The following is a 22,335-nucleotide window of genomic DNA, read 5'->3' as shown; positions in this document are numbered from 1 at the left end:
ACAAAATAGTTGTGTTTACTGGGAGCATATGACTCAGCATGAAATTAAAGCCCTCTGTTAAGGAGAACAGGCACCCACACGATTCACCTCCCCAAAATGGAGGAGTGTCAGGTCACCACAATTTGATTTAGCAATTCTCAGGGAAACTCGCTCTTGGAGGATTAGCTTGATTCAGAAAGAGGCATCAACATACAGACAGATAGCATTTTAAAAATTTATCTTTTTAATTCTTAATCAATGAAGACAATAGTTTGCTGTTTATTGATACAAAACAGCCCTATCCCAGGTACACAAGGCATACGTATGTCTATGACATTATTAGCTAAGTGAATTTATATTGAATGCACTAGAGCAAAGTAAGATTAACTGAAGATACACTTTAATAAGAAAATGCTTTGAAATAACATGAAGTAAAAATTTGTACAGTTTATTCATCAAAATATAAATGTATGTCAGCTTATATGTGTGAATTACACTAAAGTTCTAAACACAGCCACGTGTTTAGGAATGTGTGACCTTTATAAACTATTCTCTAAGGGGGTGTATTGAAAACTTCCAAAAGTACCCCAGATATTTGGTCATAGATAAGAAATAAACTTTAAGGCAACCTTCCAAGTGAATGTAAACTTTGCTGAAACTGTCTTTCCAGTAAAGTATTACTGTTCTGAATATTCTGTACTTCTGCATAGTGCTGTTGCATATTTTAGTAGCTCATTTTCCCACTAACTGTCATTTTAAAAAAAATCTTAAAAATCCTGCAATTATAAAAATGTCTGGGGTGCTTTTACATGTAGACAGACAGCAGGCACTTCCGTGGACATCTCTTGTGAATCCCAAGTCCTTACCCCTAAAACAGGTTTTGTATTTAGCTAGGATTGTGTTCCTAATTTTGTTTTCTACATATTGTGCTTACATGTTGAAAAAGTAATTTGCCTAAAGTAATGTCTAATTCAAAGCTGATTTTGGAATTTCTTTTGATAGGTCCTTTTCTACAGAGGCATTCAAATAAATAGTGCTACTACGTTTGAATATGTTTCACTGTGGTGACTCTTACTGTTCATGCTTTTTCCAAAGTAGAATGTGAGCTAAACTGACTCTACTGGAGAAGTGGATGGATACAGGCCATTATGAGAGTCCCCTTGAAGTTACCAATTATTTTCACTTAATCTCCTTTTTAGCCTTATAATTGGCAGAAACCACCAAATAATTATCTGGGTTCATGTCCTTCAGAGTTGGAGATTTACTTTGGATGGGGGATGTCTTGCCATCCACCCTGGAGATCTGCAGCATTCGGCAGGGGTCATGTTTCAACAAATATCCGGCGAAGGTTTCCCAGCCTCCTCCCACACGGACCATAACATGTTTGTTGTGCAGCATCTGAAATGAAAACACAAGCAAAAAAGGCCAAAGGGTTAAATTCTGTTTACAGTAATCCAAATCCCTGTTCTAGGGAAATTCTGCTTTTCCTTTGTATTTTTTTTTTGTACCCCATTTATTTTAGGATTTTATTTGAAAAATGATCTACAGAAAGAAGGATAGACAATGAGAATCTTCCATCCACTGGTTCACTCCCGAAATGGCCACAATGGCTAGAACTGAGCCTATCCAGATGAAGAACCAGCGACTTCAAGGGTGCATGGGTCCAAGAACCTGAGCCATCCCCTGCTGCTTTCCCACACCACAGAGAGCTGGTTCAGAAGTCGAGCAGCCAGGGCACGAGCTGGCTCCCATATGGGATGCTGGCACTAGCAGGTAGAGGATTAGACTGTTTTTTTCTCTTGGTGCAGTCTTCAGTTAGTATATAGCCTAGGCAGAAAAATCTTGTTTCGGGTATGCAAATGGACTTTGGGTAAGCATCCCTGTCACCCACCTGTGTCATGGGAACCAGGATCTCTCCAGTTCAGCATCTGGTGGCTTCTTAGTGATACCTGATGTCCCAATATAGCTCTCTTATTGCCTCCAGTCCCTGGCTACTACCTCAGATTGGTGCTCTGTTCTTCCTGTCTGGTTATTCTCTCCTGTACCTATACTTAAAGAAATCATGAACATATCTGCTATTTAACTGTAATATTATCAATAATATATGTAATGGTTGAGAAATAGAAAATTAAGACTTCATTCAGAAAAAATCTGACTATGCTGTCTGAATGTTGCAACCCTTCAAGGCAAGGTATTTTTAAATAGCCAAACTTTTACATCGCTCTTATCTGTTGTTTTCTTTATAACTGTAGAATATGTCTTTTTAAGAAATTTAATTCCAGGCCCAGGTTAACAAGCAACTTAAGCTTAACAAGGCTTTACATTTTAAAATTGAAGAGTGTATCTTTCTTTTAAAAAAACGTTCATTCTATATTTTTCTTAAAAAAAAATAGTTCATGTAGTAAAAACAATTCAAAGTTGTGGAGAATTGCCCTATGATGCCCAGGAATCTGACGTGGTTTCTTCCAACTGTCAGAATAGTTTAGGATGAAGGGGTGCTGTTGCACAATCACCACAGATGGCTGTTCACCTCCTCTCCTCCCCGAACGCTGTGGCTGCATGGTGGCAGTGCAGGGCTGGGAAAGGGAAAGTAGTGTGGGATAGGACCTAGGAAGTCATTTTCATTGCACAACCTATGAAGGACGTTTGGATTTCTTTTACTCCATGTCACTTTGAGATATGCACGTGTGTAAAGCTCCCGACCACCAGTTGGGCTGAGTTGCTGTAAGCATTATTTTAATTGAGCCCTTATAAAGCTGATAAAAGCCTTGTATCACTTTTCCATATGGCAGTATCTGCAATATTTTGCCTAAACCTTCTGGGGTTTTACAGACTCTCATAAGTCTGTCTGAGAACTAAGCAAAGAAACCCTGATTCGTATGGCTGACACAAAGCTACTTTCAAAATCAAGTTCATCGTAAAGAAATTATAATGTGAAGAATAACAATAAATTATTTCAATAAAAATTAAATGTAACTCTGCTGGTTACTCTTACGTAGAGTATTAGGGTCCGAGAACAGAAGGGAGCTCGGGAAACAACTTCCAGCTTGACCTTAAGCTTCAGAACATTAAGAAATAAAAGGGTTTTAGCTGACTGCCAAGTCATTTCCCCAGCCCTGGTACCAGCACTACCATCTTCCTGCTGCCCAGATGACAATGCACAGATCTTCAGTAGGATCAGTCTAGAAACCAGATTTTGTGACTCCAGTCTGAAGCTTGGCCATAAGATTTCCTACGTAAAAAGTGAAATCTAGCAAGGTTTCTATAATTTGATCAGTGTTTTCTCATGCCTCAGGTTTCAACATGTGCCTTAGTCTGCTACCTGCCCCATACAATTTGAAGCCACTGGGAAGAAACCTGCAAAGGTTGGTATTAAAGGAGCACTTTCACGCTTCGGGGAGCAGTTCCGCCTGTTTGGGTTGATGATTTGGCTCTCCTGGGCCTGGAAATTATATTTCTAAGCAGCCTCCAAACCACCTCCATATGAATCCCTCTGGCAGAATGCCCAAATTCCCTTGACTGTTTGTGAGCTGACTATTTGTAGCAAAGAAAAAACACAGATTAGAGCATTTTAAACAATTCCAAGAAACCATAACAGGAGCCATTTTCAGTTCGGAGAACCCTGTTCATTTGGACACACAGTCTGCTGACAGATGTTATAAATGAGCCATTGGACCATCTAAAATGCATCTAAGGTAAAACTGTCAGATGGAATGTTACTGACATGGAACAGTCATGATTCCTTCATTACGAGCATGTACCATGCACAGAGTTCAGCCTCTTACTCTCCAGATAAATTCAACAGTTTCCTTGTTTAACCCATAACCAAAAAAAAAAAAAAAAATTAGCTCTATATAGCTTTTCTAATGGGGAAAAATGGGTAGAAAGGAAATAAGCAAATCCCCCATGTTAACTGGAAATATAATAGAAATATCATAGATTGGAGAAGTGGTCAACTGATAGTGCTCTATAGATATTTGTGGATGTCAACCTAGCACCAAAGGATCCACCGCTCTGCCTCTGGGGTTGCATGACAAGAGGATTTTAAAAAAGAGAGCTCTTTATCCTCTCATTATGTAGTTGGGAGAAACAGACTGAAAATCACATCATGTGTTGGCATTAAGAGACTTTAGCAAGATAATGAATAGCTTTCTCGAAGACCTTAGTATACAAATACACAAATAAATCAACTTCATCTTTCTCCAGTGAGGAAAGCCTATATGTTGATCATAGAAAATTACAGGTCTTACTAAATGGCAGAAGAAAGCAGTCACATAGAACTGGGGAAAATAGTATGGACTTAGTGATAATGTATTTTTTAAGGTTTTAAGTGTATTTGGTTTTAAGTTACATTATGTTAAACAGCACCATCAGCAGCAACAACAATGAAACAACAACAGAACTAATGTCTTCAGGTACTTAAAGGAAACGGTAAAGGCTCCTTATTCATATTTGATTCCTTTATTCATTCCCCAACCACAGCTCTACTCGAATGTCCACATCTCTCCCAAACCAATAATTCATGTGAAATGCTCCGGTGTCAGCTCCCTCTCAGGAAAGCGCTGACAAATCGGTTTCATTCTGACTCTAATCTTGTGTCCAGGACCGCGGGAGTGTTTGTCAAGTGTCCTGAACACTAATGTCATTAGACCCTGAGGACCTGAAGGCTTTTCAGCAGGAAGCCCTCATCATCGCTCACATTTCACTAATATGCCCGCTAGGCCAGTGCCAGCTGATCTTTCTAACAGGAAAATCGGATCACGTCACTGCTTTCTTACAAACCTATGAGTAAGTTCTGCATTGTCTGCTGTGTTTCCCAGCCACTCTTAATCCCAGTCTACCTAAACAACAAGATTCCCTCTCATTAGTACCGAAAATTAGTGGTATGATAAAGGCTCCTGGAAAGCAGTGTTGTGGGGTGGGAAACAGAATCGCCATCTGCAGGGTGGGCAGAGGCGCATGAAGCACCTTCACAAAGTTATGAAAATATGTTTTATGAAAAACCATCCAAATAATCTGATTTTCCACAAAGTTTTTGAGATCCTCTTCTATACAATTTAGACACCTTTTCTAGAACTTCTGACATTCCCCCTTATCTCCATCTGTCCCTGCCCCCATGAGAATAAATAATTTGACACACAATGCTCTTTATGGCCTAGTTCCTCTCTTTTGTTTCTACATACTTTGTCACTATGATTCTACAGGTTGAAAATTGTACAATGCACATTTTAGGGTTCAGTTACTATTGCATTTTCCACCTTACCACATATGGTTGTGCAACTTGTACACTGCACAGTGAGTACCTACATTGAGGTTCTACTGTTTGTGCCCACCCTCAATCTCCAAAACAAATGACTTATCCCTATTCCTTAAAATTCCCATAAAATTTCGTGTGTCTCTATATGCACATTTACCAGATGAATTAACATGAATCCCATCCCTTAACCATTCAACAATTTTTTGTTGAATGACAGACAAGGTTTTCTTTGAAAATTTCATGTCATAAGGGCCTAGCATAGTGTCAAGCTCATGATGCTTAATAAATCATTGCTAAATAATAAATAAATCCTTATTAAATAAATGGATGAATAAATTTGATACTGATGTTCCATTCAAGCATTACTAGCATTAGAGGCTGTGAGAGAGACGGACAGAAGAAGCAGCAAGTGGTGAAAGGAGGAAGAAGGAAAAAATGATCATGATGGAATCCGGAGTTTAATTTCTCACATTTTCATACTCGACATCACGTCAAGTCGATTTATTTTTTCTTTCTTTCTTCGTTTCTTTTTTCTCATTTCCTATTCCTCCTCCTCTTTTTTTCATGTCCTCCTTCCTCTTCTGTTTTTCTTAACAAAATGACTCACTGTAGTAATACATTGCTTCATGGAAGTTTTACCTCCTCTTCTCCAATGTTGTGCACAGTCATTTGTTCCCCAAAGGAGCACATAAAACTCTAACAGCAGACTGCCATTATTTAATAGTATTGCAAAATGGCATATGCTCAAAATTGAGCAACAGGGAATTCGGCTATCTGGCTAAGGTGCCCTGATGCATGGGTGGGTAAGATAGCAGGTGTTCAACGGGTAGCTTGCTATTCTGAAATCCTGATGCCAGCATTTTAAAGATAAACAACATGGTTACCTGTTAGCAGTGAAAACTGAGACGCTGCTAAACAATACAGGACATAGGAAGATTTCTTTATCACCTTTTTTATGCAAATCTGCCTTTCATATTAAAAAAAGTAAATCTTAAAAAATAAGGACTTCTTTGCCAAACGTTAAAATTAATCTCAACCATTAAGGATATGTGGAATTACAAATGCTTAATAGCTCAAACATTCTTCCAGAATTAGTGCTTTGTTGTTTACAAGCGTTTTTCATATTTATTACCTAATTTGGACTTCTTACACTCCTTTGATTTGTTAGATCCTTTTCTTAGATAAAACTTTATAGAGATCATTAAGAGCAAGTAAACAGAAGCTTCCATTTGTTTTGTTTTTGCAAGGAAGTTACAGCTGTCACAAACTGGCTAAATAATCCTAAGAAAGGTACACACTCTTTCTGTGTATTTCTCATCTTCAAAATGATGAGTTCAAAGTCCCTACTTCCCAGAGTTGTTGAGACAGAGATATAAATATGTGTAAGCATGTAGCAACAGTGCCTAGACCATGGTAAATACTATGTGGCAATTTGCTTTAATTATTTTTCAAAATAAAACTATGATGCTTCTGCTGCTGCTGCTGATGATGATAATGTTGGCAGAGTCCTTGCAGATTTTATTACATTTGATCCTTGAAGTAATGGTAAGTGGTTTGTCTGCAATATTGTCCACATTTACAAATGACAAAAACAGTAGCTCAGAGACACTAAGTAAACTGCCCAAAGTTATCTGAGCCTGATTCTCCTATAATTCAAAGATAATGCTCCTTTCTCTGCATCTCCTTCTTTCTCTTTATATCTGCTTCTCAAATAAAAATAAGTAATTCTTAAAAAAATGCAGAGAGAAGTTAGGGCAGCCAGTGGGTGCTGTTTGTAGCTCTGGCTGCCCACTGATCCAGGTCCCTACCTATGGCTGCAGTACCTGGGGCTCTGCACTCAACTTTCCTCTGGGTAGACCCAGAAGAAGCTCCTGGCTCCTGGTTCCTGGCTTTGGATTGACTTATCTCGGGCCACTGAGGACATTTGGGGAATAAACCAGTGTTTGGAATATCTCGTTTTGTAAATTTGCTTCTCAAAAATAAATCTTTAAAAATAGACAATCTTCATCACCACTTAACATACATATTAAAGGTGGTTTCGTAAAGTTACATTCAGCTTGACTCCTTATCCAGACTTGCCTGGGCAACACTTCTTTCTTTTAGGAATACATGATGGTCCAATTGATGATGCTGGTAAACTGAATGTATCTCAAATCCTGAACAAAAAGAATGCTTTTAACAATGCTTGAAGAATTTATTTGGATTTGAATCTGATTTTTTTTTTTTTACTAATGCAAAACTGCTTACACTTAGGTGCATCAAACTTGAGACCCTATTAAAAACTGAAATTGCATTAAGACTCTGACTGCCTACAAAGTGCTTCTTTGATTTCATTATGTTATCAACTATTGGTTTGGCAGTCTAGTCTTAGGAACTGATAAGTTTCAGAGGAGTTCAATCTGAAGTTCAAGCACACAGAGTGCATTCGTTTCCTGATGTTTAGCGGCCTCTTTCTTGTCCTCAGCTGTCAAACATACACCAGGGGGCATGTAATTCGTAAACCCCTACCTAAAAGATGAACTATCCTGATGCCCTAAATTGTGAAAGACAAACCTCCCATTTGAGCATAATCCCGAATCAGAAATCTTGGTGTTGGACAGGGGGAAATAAAAGATGCCAGATGTGCTAGTGTTGCTTTCCTCTGGATGGGAAAAGTTAGCTCACTGTAGTGATAAATGACTGTCAATAGCCTCTTCTAGAAGCAAATGTGAGAAGTGCAGCTAGCAGATGACAGGGAAGGATGGCCTGGCAAAAAGCCTCATTTGCATCTGCTGGGAAATATGCGTGGAAGCCTTAATGCCAACAGTCTGTCGGCACTCCTCTATTTGTTATGTAAGATCTCCATTGCCCCAGCACTATACCAAATGAAACTAAGGAGGCTTAACTGAAATCTAATCACCAGTGTACCAGTGTACCATTTCAGGGGCGGAACACAAAATCAGAATAAATATTTTATAGGCCAGCCAGCACAGGGAAATCAGAGAGGTAGAACACATTGGTGCTGGAAAGAGAAGGGCTGCCTAGAGAAAGGATTTATAGCTGCTGTGCACCCGAGCGAAATCACAACTCACACACTGCAAAGCACTGACAGCTACTGAGAAAGGAAAACTGTGCTCCAAAGGGCAAACAGAACACTATTTGCAATGAAGAAAATGTTAGAGGAAAAATCTTTTTCCAGAATCCTGTCTGCTTTGGATTCAATAGTCACTGCTATCCATATTGTATTCATCGTCATCTTCTTATCCCATTTCCCTCTTTCTAGCTGACTTACTATTGCAACTTTCAAGTTAACATTTCAATTTTTATCCTTACCCCTCCCCCTATTCTCTGCAGATCAACCAAGGGTTTGGCCAAACAAAAGTCACCCCATGTTATAACCCTGCTCAAAATGCTGCTTACTCCTCATTTCGCTCTGAGTTAACCACACACTCTTCCCTATTGCCTAAATGCCCTGCTACTCTCTCTCTTGTTTCATGCCCAGTTATCACATCCCACATATGTGCTGAACAGCCATGTTGTTCTCCTTGCCTCTTCCATGATCTGAGGTTCATTCCAGACATTCTGTACTTGGAATAACTTTCTCTACATAATTGCAGAGCTCATTCCTCACCTTCTTCTTCTCTTTGCTAACAACTCATCTCCATGAGTTTTATCCTAGCCACTCTGAAAATTACAATCCCTGACTTACTTCACCTTGCAGTGTGTTTTTTCTGCACCTCACAATGGCATTTTAAAAATCAATTTTTGGGCCCAACACAATGGCTAGGTGGCAAAAGTCCTTGCCTTGCATGTGCCGGGATCCCATATGGGCAGCAGTTCCAATCCCAGAAGCCCTGCTTCCCGTCCAGCTCCCTGCTGTGGCCTTGGAAAGCAGTTGAGGATGGCCCAAAGCCCTGGGACTCAGCACCCACTTGGGAGACCTGGAAAATGCTCTGGGCTCTGGGCTTCGGATCAGCTCAGCTCCAACCCTTGTAGTCGCTTGCGAAGTGAATCTGCACAGAAGATGTTCCTCTTTGTCTCTCTTCCTCTCTGTATATCTGACTTTGCAATTAAAATAAATAAATATTTAAAAACAATTTCTAATAAGATGGCTACCTATTGTATTTCCTTTTTTGTTTATTTATATAGTCTAATACCTCCCAACTAGGGTTGCCAAAGTCAGTATATAAAAATTCAAGGCACACAGTTAAATCTGAGTTTCAGATAAACAATAACTACTTCCTTTGTGGAAGTACATCCCCTGCAAAATCTGTAACCTATTCATACTGAAGAATATTTGTTATCTAAAACTCAGATTTAACCAAATATTCTATGGTTTACCTTGTACCCATCCCAGACATAGATGTAAATATAAAATCCTGAAGACTGAAAATGCTGAAAATCCTTAGGTCTGAAAATGCTGAATGTTTCACGACAAAAGTTGAATAAATGAACTTTGGGCAACTGAATAAACCCGTTTCTGAGGCCGCAATCTAAAGGACAAGAACATGATCTACAGGTGATTGTGATCCTGGAAATGGAGGCTCTAATAGAAGAGGTGAAGAAATCCTCAAACCTAAAGTAGGGTGGGATGGAGAGAATGGGCTCAGGTGGGAGACAGGTGCATGTACAGCAAAATCAAACGCAGTCGTTAATCAAATCAACTGTCATGTATTTTCCTATGTTATTATTTTGATGACATTCACTGTTTTCTAAGGGAACTGGCAAGGGCTTTCTTAGCTAACCTTAGGACAACAGAAGGAGATATTGTTGACTCCCAGGAAGAGTCACTGTTTCAAAAAGAAAAAATCTCCATAGCACACAGTGATGCACATACCATCATCTCAAAAGAAACACTGAATTTTGTTTTCCCCATCATTGTGCCATAGCTATTGGTATAAGGAAAATAGAAGGAGTGGAAATGTGTACATATGCTGGGGGAGCCGAAGAGGGTCAAGCCATCATCTGTTTAGTTCTACCTCCCAGTGATGAATACATCTCATAAAATGCCTAACATTTCAAAACTAAGAACACAACAATAATATGAGTTAGACATTTGGAGATAAACACACACAAAAAGTGTTGTAACGGTTTAAACCGGCTGCTTTTGAAAGAATCTTAGGAGCAAGTTAGAGTGGGAAGGCCTAAGAAGAAATGCTTGTTTGGTTTGGTTATCTTATAGAACTACATACATCATAAAAATTAAAACCAAATTCTAAATGTCCAGAGTTGCTACTTAAAAAAGCCAAAGCAACAGAAATGGAATTTCAAAACATCTATATAAAGCTAAAATATTCTCCCTCCATAAAATTGTCTTCTTACTATGAAAGCCTTGTTCTTTTGCAGACCAGCTGAAGGCTCACCCACGCTTTACTTTGTTTGGATGCAATTTCACTTGAAATCCTTCCATACTTCACATACTCCTGGAGTAGCATGTAATGAAATAGTATTCAGATCTTACACACGGTTTAGCCATCTAACGTAAATTTATTCTAACCAAGTAGTAGCAATGTATGGTCACAGAACCACTTCATGTTTTATCCTCTAATGTTACTTTCAATTTTCATATCACACATTATTTGGGAATTTCTCATAATTAAAAACCAAAACAAACAAACAAACTAAAACAACAACAACAACCACAAAAAAAACCAAAAAACACACAAAAAAGCACCTGTCGAAATATTCTCAGATAAGCCCAACGTCAGGGAATCCAAGTTTTGCCTGTTATCTTGTTTTCCTCTCTTTTTGCTTTAGTATTCTTCTGGATCTTGCATAATAATAATAAGCCAGAGTATTTCTCTGCCAGAGATGCTTTGCTAGATACCTCTTCTCAGTCTGTGTATCTCCACAGCAGGACCACCGTGCACCCTACAGATCTACTTGGCTGCAGATATTCTCGGAGACACTCCGGCAGCGTCCTTTAATTCACTAAGTTTCTCCATTTTAGCACATATTGTGAATTCTCTCAAGTCCTTAATGGACAGAGAGATTTTATGCTTTTTAAACAGTTCATGAGTATATAAAAATTATAGGCCAATTTCATTTATCAATAGCTATAAACCTAATTTGGTGTAGAGGAACTTTATCTGCTCCTTAGTGTTTGTATTCCACGTGGCTTTTATATATTCCACAAAGTTTTAAAAGCTTTTGCCATCTGGAATTAAAAGTATTGCTTTAACTGAACATTCTAATCTTACCATTTGTTTTTCCTAAATGAGGAGATGAAGCTTGGAGTCTCCTCCCGATTGTCCTGGCTTTGGAGAGACTGAACCCACAAGAATGACTCAATTCATTACTGACTGCCCTGCTTCAGGGCTGGTCACATGCTGACGTGTAAACGAGCTTGTTATTCCATGAGGCAATCAAAGGTCCCCAAAAGAGGGGATGACAAAATCTTCGTTTATGAAACCCACATGGAGCAAATGCCCTAGGAAATCACCACAAGAAACTGCCTGCTAAAATCACCCTGTGTTCAGACATGCAGTCCCAATAGCTCCAATGTTGACATTCTCTATTTCTCCATTTTCCCTTTGGACTTCAAAATTTTCAGAATTCTTTACTTTCAAAGTTTACTGTGGAAAATTTACCAGCTTGTATTATACGTCCACATTTCTCTTCTCTCATTTCTATAATTTTGCTCTTAATTTTTTAAGATGCATTTTTTAAAATTTGTAAGCCAGAATTACAGAGGGAGAAGGAGAGACAGAGAGAAATCTTCCATCTACTGATTCACTTTCCAGATGGCCTTTGTGGCTGGTTAGGCTTATGCTATGGGACAACAGCCTTGCAGTGTCAGTGTTACCTGCTATACCATAACGTCTTGTGATTTTCTAGTCTTTCGTGTGTGCATGTGTGTAAATTTCTATCAGAATAGTATGTTTTCTCTCAATTATTGTTATAGAGGTTATTTTTTGTTATTGTGTGTGTATTTTTTTTTTTTTTGACACAGGGGTCCTCAAATTAGGACTTGGTTGGCACACTGTAACCCCTTCCTCTTAGTTAGTCCATCTCTCAGATGATGTGTGGGATCCAGCATGGTGATCCAGTGGCTAAATCCTTGACTTGCAACTGTTGGGATCCCATATGGACAACAATTCATGTCCCAGATGCTCCACTTCCCATCCAGCTCCGTGCTTGTGGCCCGAGAAAGCACTGGAAAAGTGCCCAATGCTTTGGGACCCAGCAACCATAGGGGAGACCCAGAATAAGCTCATGATTTCTGGCCTTGGACTGGCTGAGCTCTGGTCGCAGCTTCCAATGGGGAGAGAACCAGCAGATGTAAGAATTTTCTTTCTCTCTCTTTAGATCTGTCTTTTCAATAAAAAATTGAGTAAATCTTAAAAAAAATATCTGCAGTGCAAATCTGCAACCACTATAGCTAATTTGGCTACTTCCTTTTCTTTCCTCAACTACTCCCTGCATGCAACAATCTTTTCCTGATTTGTACAAATGTCTTTATAAGGACTTCCATGTAAATCTGTTCCTCTCCATGTGAATGAAAAAACAAGAATTTGTTAATAAACCACTTCCTTTTTCCTTTCATTCTAGGCTAAATAATTATATAGAGGGAGAAGCAATATTCACTTTTACTCTGAAGTTTAGCTTCTATGTCCTGAGGTTTTCCAACCCAGGAAAATCTCCATCATCGTAGTTGTTTATATAATGGTTTCGTATTCTTGTACAGATTATTGCTAACCTACATTAACTCTGGTGGCAGCAAACATCCCCTTGTTGGTATCACAGGTCTAGACAGGCAAAGCTGGCAGTACTATAACTCCCTTTGCTTCTGTTTTTCTTTGTTTTGTCATAAACATCCTCCTTTCTTTGTTGCAATGTCTTTCAAGTCCACCCAAAGTTGATTTCTGCCACGCTGTGATTCATGATCATTGGTATCCTGCCAGTTTACACAGCAAGATTAAGTGGAAAATGCTTGAATGGCAACACCACATAAGTGGTTTCTAGAATGAAGACCCCTGCTCTTTCCTTTAAGATATAACACATTATGCATTTTACATTATTTAATAGAAGTACATTTCCCATTCTGTCACAGTAGTTCGGCAGTTGTTGTGAAAGACTTGACTGTCAGTCATGAAGCCCTGAGCATTGCCATCTGAGTGCTGAGATGGATCTGCCTTCTACCTCAACCTGACAGCAGGTTGAAGGGTGACATCAGCACCTAAATGCTGATGGCTGTGCCCTGGTCAGTATGCCCAGATGCACACAGGGGACATGGCATGCAACTCATCTAGGCCAGTAGGGCATGTTGGCTGCCTTGACTGCTTTGTCAGAGAATGGAAAGTAGAACAAGTAGGACAATTCTCCTGGCTGAGCTATGCAGCATGTTCCTGGGTCTGTGACTGCATTAAAGTGGAGTTCGTCAACTAATAGACATTAGATTTTCCCAACCCTGAAGCAATGAAACCAACAATTTCTCAGAACTATCTAAACAACTCATAATATCCTCAGAACACTTTCCCCCACATTAAGGTCTCAATGGCGTCATTGAATGACCATCCCCCATCCCCAGGTGCTGATGTAGTTTGTCAGCGAGGAGTGGCCTCCTCCTACTCCTCTTCTTTGGACACAGAATTTAAAAATTGGAGCATTTGTCCCACCCAGTTTCCTCCATACCTGACCCTTCCCACCTTAATCAGAGGCCCACATAGCCATATATCCTTCTCAACTATGTAAATAATACTAAAAAGAAAATGAAGGAATTTTAAAACTTAAAAAAATTGAATGTTTGGCTCTCCCTTTTCCCCTAGGTCTCCGTTGAGAGAACTGCCCATCCCTTTCACATCTTTTCTAGTGCTCCGTATAATTCGCATGTCTCCTATTTTTTAATGAAGTGCTAATGTCTTCACCATCATTTCATAAATTTAAAATTGGTCACTCCTATTCCTCCATTTCTCCCATCCCCTAACTCAGAAAGAGGATTTAATTTTTTCCTGACATTTTTTTTAATCTTGCATCTATTTTATCACTGACAAAAGCAATGTCTGTAATGATTTCTTTAAATTTGTAGAAGTTCTGTTACATATGCTATTGATGTTGTTTAATTCTCTTTCTGATTTTATGGCCTTTTTCATTTCTAATTTCCATTAATACCATGAGGCAAGAACTGTATAATGTTTTACATTTATCTGTATTGTAACGTAACTTCAGTATACCCTTCCTACCTACCTTTGTCAAGATTGTTCTGATAAATGTTTGTAAAGAGTACTGTACGAGCATACTGGGGATTCCTTCAGCCAGGTCTTGGTGAAGCAAGAAATGCTATGAATGTTTCCTGCACTGAATGAACTGAGTCTCAAATAAAAGCAAGATTTTGGTAGACAAAGAAGGCGGTAGAATGAAGATCCCAGGCTCACGGAGCACAGGTGCCGAGGGGAAGAACTAGAAAGCAAGATGGTTTACATGCAACACTAGATGGTTCTCTACTGAAATGGGAAAATATGTGAAAGGGACAGTGGCGGGTTGTTAGACAATAAGGCTACAAGGGGAACAGTGGCAATTGGTAGGATGACATTGGATGTGGCCTTAGGTACGTGAGATAGGAAGGAGCAGTAACAGGTGTAAGCAAGAGACTGCCATGTCACACAAGGAGTTTGCCAGCACACCTACAGAGAAGTCAAGAACTCCAGCTAGGTGATTACATCAGAAACTTCTTTCAGTGTTCAGTAAGGAGGTAGAAATGTTTGGAACGTGGACTAAGAGCTAGGGGCAACCTGAAGTGAACTATTATACAATCCCATTCTGAAGTGAGAACTGCCTATCCTTCCTGATATTTAGTTTGCCTACAACAGAAAACACAAAATTGTTAGTATTTACTCTTTTTCCTTTTTAAGTTTTTAAAAAAATTGTTCTTAATACTGAGAATAGACTTCAAGTATTTTATAAATACAAGTCTAAGAAAATACATCACCCTTCCCTACCTCAATTCTCCTCCTTACTTCGTTTTTTCTTTTAATTTTTGCAATAGCAAATTCTATTTACTTATTTACTTATTTATTTATTTATTTATTTATATTTGAAAGGCAAAGTACAGAGATAAACTCCAGCCATTGTAGCCTCTTGAGGAGTGAACTAGCAGATGAAAGATCTTTCTCTTTGTATGTCCTCTCTGTAAACTGGCCTTTCCTATAAAAGCAAGCAAATCTTTAAAAACAGGCAGTTTGCAACCTTAAGGAAAAATGCAATACACACACACACACACACACACACACACACACACACACACACAGAGGCATGTACAGGTAAATAAGTATACATAATGTTCTCACGGAAGAACTGTATATTGGAAACCAACATACCAGGAAGCAAAGATGCATTGCAGTAGGCATCTCTATTCCCAAATAAATATTAAATATATCTTGCCAATTTAAGATTAGATTTTCTACCATTGCCTGAAAATACAATGCCAACAGACCTACAGATTCTTTTAAATGGCAGAATGTTAAACTTTTATCTTTTATTAAAGGACCTTCCCACTGTAATAACAGAGGAAGAATAGTGGGAAGGGAAAAAGAGTAGGGAACGAGGCAGTGGAGTGAGAGGCGAGAATCCTTATACTTAAAACTTCACTATAGAAAGTAATAACATAAGAATGAAAAAAAAATCTTCAATTGATGCTTTCAAAATCGTCACATCCTCCTATCTCAAATCAGGTGCCATTTATCCCTTCTCTGAATCCACCTGCTCAAGTTTCTAGAAAGTATTTTATAATCTTTAGTTTGTCTTATTTCTTGTAAAATAATGAAAAGGTAAAATAATCACTTATGAGAAAGAAATATCACTAAACATATTATCTGCCACAATGTTTACGTTGGATGATTTACAATCTTCATTTGTTCTTTTAAAAGAAATTTATTAAGGAATCATTGTCTGAGGAATAATACACTAACTGTTCAGGATGTCATACCAAATAAACCTAGTATGTCCCCGTTTTCATGGGCTTTGAAGGTCTGCTGAGAAAACAGGCAAGAGAGATGGAATTCAAATGTGATGAGGGCTATTAAGGAAGCTGAGGAGCTAAAAAAAAAAAAACAGGTGTTAAAGCTGATTTAGGTTCAGTGTCTCACAGTCCTACTCAGTTTCCTCCTCTCTTTTACACATACTACAGAGGCAGAGAAATACAACTTCTCTTTTCAGCTTTCCTTGCAGTTGGGGCGAGGCCACGATTCTCCTATCCAACAAACTGCAAGATGTCTGAGTGAAGCCGTGATTGGCAGTAGTACTTTGCCCCGCCCTCCGGCCTTGAACTCAGACATGTTGACTCCATGTTACAGTAGTCACCACAACAGTGAGGGAAAACATGTAAACAAGACACCGACATGCTAAGGGCTGTGGGAAAGAAGACAGGTTCTTGTTGTGAACAGACACTCTGATGAACCAACAGCAGTAACAGCCGGTCTCTGAATTTCACAGTATGTAACATTTCTGCCGACATCAACACAGTTTTCCAGTGCACACACCTGCGTGCAATTCAGATGGATCCACAGGAAATCCAGCAGTGTGGGGAGGCCCAAGAAGCTGCTGGACGCGGAAGCTTTCTCGCTGAGTCTTGAAGGACAGTCCATGTTTTAACGTGGCAAAGGCACTGGGGGCAGCGGCAGCTAAGCTGGTTCCAGTCACCACTTGAGGCTGGGCTCACACCCTTACGGGAGGCACTCTCTTTGTTGAACAGACAGTGGAGGTGCGTTAGGTGAGAATAGTGACGCGTACAAGGGGCCAGGTCGCTCTGAGAGCCTGGATACCGGCCCCTCACCTCGGTGCAGTGCCTTTGCAGCAGTCTCAGCACCGGCACTCCAGGTTTGTCTTTAAAACCTCGCTCTAGTTGCACTATAGTGACACACGGGAGGAGAGAACAGACAGGAGGGTAGACTAGAAGCTATTGCAGGGTTCAGACTAAAAAAGACGGACTGTGTCAGAGTTGATGGAATATTTCTTACAGTGTCCTGGTGACCTCATTTTCATCTCCTTTCCCACCAGATGGATGTTACTTTCCTCCCAAAATGCAACATTTGATGTGCAGATGCGAACATGTTTTCCTATATGACATGAGGCAGAAGGGCAGGTGTACCAGCTGACAGTGAGGTAACGGAAGGCAAGAAGGAAAGCTAGTCTGCCAGTCACTTCAGCACTTTCTCCTAACGGAAAAGTCTGTGAGACCTTACATAGATGAACATATCACATACATTGGGAAAATAATGTGTCGTAACTAGTGTGTCCTTTTAACTAAAAATTGGGAATTTTAAGTTGTTGGGGGAGGGTTCTGTGTAAGAGAGTAGACATTGGATCAGATTTGTGAAAAAAAGTTCAGGTCAATAGTTTCTGATTTTTTTTTTTTTTTGTCTTTTAAGATAAATAAATATGGAACTGGTGTGGTAGCCTAGCAGCTTGAGTCCTTGCCTTGCACGCATTGGGATCCCATATGGGCGCCAGTTCATGACCCCGCAGCACCTCTTCCCATCCAGCTCCCCTCTTGTGGCCTGGGAAAGCAGTCAAGAACGGCCCAAAGCCTTGGCACCCAGCACCTGCATGGGAGAACTGGAAGAAGCTTCTGGCTCCTTGGTTTGGATTACCTCAGCTCCAGCCCATCTGGCCCCTTGCAATCACTTGGGGCGTGAACCACGGGACAGATGATCTTCCTCTCTGTCTCTCCTCCTTTCTGTGTATCTGACTTTCCAATAAATAAATAAATAAATAATAATTAATAAATAAAAATTTAAAAAGAAAGATAAGCAAATATATATATGCTCAGATAAATATAAATTTTAGAAAAATGTCAAACTAAGACATTGAAAAACGAGGAAGTAGTATGTTTGTTAGTGCTGAAGTATGTTAATATTAGTTGTGTAATTTTGGGGTGGTTTGTTTTTGATTTTGTTCTCCTCTTGTATAGAAGTAAAAGCTATAGTTTTATTATGGCAGAATTCATCTTGAGCCACACCATCACATTTCAGACTGCTCAAATTTGAAGATTGTCATGATTTTGTCAACTTCACTCCAGATCAATAATTGCTACTAGTACTACTTGCTTAGTCCTTCCATGTTTATAATATTCAAAACGTCTTACAAGTGGGACTGGTGCAGCACTTCTGAGTTTTAACTGAGGTTCATGAAGGGGAAGAAATGAAAGTTAAGGAGCACGCTTGCCATGAGAGAGGGTTCTGCTTTTAACTGAATTTAGAGTTTACTGTTTGTTTTTAGCGTTATGTTTGCATTTTCCTGACTAGCTGGCCTAGACATTCTAGCGCTATCTTTTGAAATGGCTTATTTGTCTCCATCTCCATTGAGTGATAGCTTTAAGATGGATGTTCTTTAAGAAAGTATGTCAAACCAGTGTTCCCTTATGAAGCACAGTTCCAATCTGCTGGACAGAAAGAAGCTTTCATTTGGATTCAATAAAGTGTGGTAGCTATTATTACAGGAGTCCAGTGTACTGAAGACATGGTATACCGTTTATATTTTGGAAAGGAAAAGGAAAAGCCACTTAAGATCGTATGAAGTAATTAAATGTCTATCATTTGCCAAATCACTTAAATCTCTAAATTCCCAACTTCAAGAATAGATTGTGACTGCCAGGATTCCAATTTTAACTGAAATACATAACAAGTAAAGTTTGTAAGTATTACATGTCTTAATGATAATTTTTTGCAGTTTGATGAAAAAGAAAAACCTTGTACATTTATTAAGGACACTTCCTTGTGTAGCAAAAGGTTAATTTTCCTGAGTGTTTCAAGTTGAAGTTGATTCATGGATGTCATATGCATGAAGTACATTTGGATAAGGTAGAAGGAATTGATTTTTAAAAAAAAGCAACTTAAGTACCAAAGGTAGTCTAATCTAGAGAAATAGTAAGTTAATAAGTGTTGCTTTTCCAATTCGTATTGTGACATCCTTGTATTTTCTATTTTAAGCATATCTGTTTCTCATGTAAACTTAGATTTTTATGGCTTTTTTCTGATGCAAAACGTAGGTTAATTAATATTTTCACTGTATCTGATAATGTATTACACGTTTGCAACCTAGCAACTTTTCTTTTTGACATCTTTTTTGTGCTTTCATAAGCTGTATTGTTCAAGCAATAAAATGCTGGTGCTTTTATGAAAAGAAAAGAGAAGGAAAGAAAAGAAAAGAAAAGAGAAAAGAAAGGTGAAAGAAAGGGAGGACGGAAGGAAGAAAGGAAGTTATTTCCCAACCATCCATTATCTATGGAATATTGCAAGATTGCAGTTATAGAACCTAAGCACTAGGGGGCAGCAGCATATAAGTGCGTGGGTATGTCCTTGAACAAAAATTTAGTGCTGCATTGCTTAAATTCTATTGAAGCAAAACAAGTAAACATATTCCTCCTTAACTTTTCCTACCAGTGTATTGCATTTATTTTGCTGTGACTGTTTTTCTTTTTACTTCAGTGACAAAGGCAGGGACCTCACTTTATTTTCAGTATTTTCAATATTATTTCCAATATTTTTCACACAAGAATTACGTTCACAGCTAGTGGTCGATGCAATGAAATGTTTTTGACCTGCGTTACTGATTATCTTTTAGAGACTCAGCAAAATGGTTACGATATACCTTGAGCTGTGAATTATTAATACTAGCCTCAAATCACTATTATTGAACACAGTCCTTGCACATAATTGACAGCCAGCTTTTCCTACATGAATAATCGAGTAGTCATGGAGAACATGAGTAGGGATGAATAAGTGTAATACCATGAGTAAGTAGGTGAATGATTTGTTGAACAAAGAGATATTTGTTCAACTGATTTCAACAGATTTGTTGAACTGGCTTTATTGGGTAACCTTTAAGTACCCACATCCAAGCATCCTTAGTCATTTCGGCCAATATTTGTTTCTGGCTTTTATAATAATTAAGATTGATAATGACAATGCAAGTAAAGTCCCTTTTCACAATTTTAAAAACCCAGTTGATGGGCCCGGCGCGGTGGCGCAAGTGGTTAAAGGTCCTCGCCTTGCACGCCCGGGATCCCATTTGGGCGCCGGTTCTAATCCCGGCAGCCCCGCTTCCCTTCCAGCTCCCTGCCTGTGGCCTGGGAAAGCAGTCGAGGACAGCCCAAAGCTTTGGGAACCTGCACCCGCGTGGGAGACCCGGAAGAGGCTCCTGGCTTCGGATCGGCATAGTATCGGCCCGTTGCGCTCACTTGGGGAGTGAATCATCGGACGGAAGATCTTCCTCTCTGTCTCTCCTCTCTCTGTATATCCGCCTTTCCAATGAAAAAAATAATAAAAAATAAATCTTTAAAAACCCAGTTGATATCATTGCAGACTTGTTTTCAGAAATGGAAGTCTTGCAAATTTTGTAATTGTTTCAATACAACGCAGAGGTAGACTTAGGATAAGTTTAAGCTATTCCAAAGTGACTGCCTCAGAAGCAGTCTTTGGAAAGACAATAAGAGAATAGCTTCTGTGGTTTTAGTTTCCTTTTTTTTTTTTAAAGCCAATTCTCCACGTGGAAAACCAGGTTCTTTTGAAGAATCTGTGCTCTTGCTCTGTATTGCTCTTCTTTCTTCATTCAGAATTAACTTCTGATCATTACCCAAACTCATATAAATGAATAATATCAAAGTAATTCCTAACATGTTGAAATCTTGAGAATTATAAAATCATCGATACTGTTAAATCCGGTAATGTTCACAGGTTTAGGGGCTTTGGTTTGTTTTTCAGTAAGGTTGTCATCTCGAGAGGAACACGAGGACAAATTTCTAACACCCTTCCTGGCAGCGGTGGCATTTATCTCAGGATTTAAATAGCAGAGAATTCAGAACAAAAGAAAATACAGGTCCCACAGAAAGAGTAAGCACGGCAAAAATGGAGACACACTTAGTGGGAGCCACCACATAGGCTTATGCTTTAAGAAATGATGAAAGCAGAGCCATGAATTGATTGCTATATTGCTTGATTCTTAAGGTGTTGACAAGTCTCTTAATCAATATGCGCACTGCTCCTTTCTGCAGGCAAGATCGTTCTGGATTAGTAAGCAGTGGGTGATTCAGTATTCTCTGTCATTTCCTGGTTAAGCAAAACTCTAGTTCAGTTAGAATGTGTCACACACAGGTAAAAAGAGTTTCCAACTGGGACAATGTGTCAGAGTGACTCAGAGATGTTAGGTAGGCGTGTGAAAGAGGACAGACTATCCCTTTTCCAGGGTGTAGACGGAAAAAAAAGAAAGGAAATGACAGGGAACAAGCATTTGCTGCCACCGACCAGTTTTTTCCATGCAAGCTTTAAGAATGTAGTTTACGAGTGTTGGGGAGGGTCTTTTATTTATATTTGGTGTTGTTTTGCTTTGTTTTTTTTGTCAATAAGGTCTGTGAGCCACAGAATACACCTGGCTTAGATGACGATACATCCACAACTCACATGGCTCAAACGAACTAGCCCAAGTTTTCAGAACCCTAGGAAATAGAACATTGAGAGGTGATCGATAACTTTGGAAATGTGTGCATTTCTCTTTTCGTCTTCCCAAAATGTGGATGTTGTTGCAATGTAACCACATGATTTTGCCCATGTCAGATTTACTTGAGCTGCTATAACCAAAAGAGATTACACAGGTTGGTCTTGAAAGAACTGTAAACTATGACCTCTGACCTTATAGTTAGAGTCATGAGTTAAGAAAATCAAGTAGAAAGAGTGCTTAGAGAGATTCCTGACAAGTGAAATGTAAATGGCTTCCTTGGGAGAAGCTGAAAAATACTACTTTCCAAGACAGGTTTGCATGCTGAAGCTCAAACTGGAAGAGGATATTGGCAACTCGAAGTACAGAATATGGCCACAACAGCAAAACATCTGGCAAACTGCTTATGGGAAAAGCTTGGAAAACTACTCAAAGTAACGGTCTGTAGCTTACAGGTCAGCAATTCCCCAATACTCTAGGCTCTTTAGGAACTATAATCTCCAGTGCACAGCTTTATTTTTAAAAGTGTTTTTAAGATTTGTTTTTACTTTAAAGGGAAACACACTGACAACCCCTTTTTTCCCCCTTACCCACACACACCGATCTTCCAGACCTTGCCTACTTCCCTAAGAGCTCGTGACAGCCAGGCTGGCCCAGGCTGAAGCCAGGAGCTCAGAACTCAATCCGGGTCT

General features: G+C 39.2%; 1 protein-coding gene across 2 annotated transcripts in view; it reads right to left on the bottom strand.

Annotated features, from left to right (window-relative positions):
* Positions 1–1,089: 1,089 nt before the first annotated feature.
* Positions 1,090–22,335, bottom strand: part of GAS2 (growth arrest specific 2) — a 109,629-nt gene continuing 88,383 nt past the window's right edge. Inside the window, exons 8-9 of one of the 2 annotated variants that reach the window (XM_040980285.1) lie at positions 6,465–6,493; positions 1,090–1,385 (exon numbers count right to left, since the gene is read on the bottom strand). In XM_040980285.1, coding sequence (XP_040836219.1) covers positions 1,159–1,385; positions 6,465–6,493 — 256 coding nt within the window. In that variant the 3' untranslated portion in view covers positions 1,090–1,158. The remainder of the gene's footprint in view (positions 1,386–6,464; positions 6,494–22,335) is intronic. The other variant, XM_040980284.1, reaches the window with a different exon arrangement.

Source organism: Ochotona curzoniae, unplaced genomic scaffold, assembly GCF_017591425.1.
Source record: "Ochotona curzoniae isolate NIBS_2020 unplaced genomic scaffold, NIBS_Ocur_1.0 contig_3432, whole genome shotgun sequence".
NCBI classification, from domain to species: Eukaryota; Metazoa; Chordata; class Mammalia; order Lagomorpha; family Ochotonidae; genus Ochotona; species Ochotona curzoniae.
This window is presented reverse-complemented; position numbering and strand designations above follow the sequence as displayed.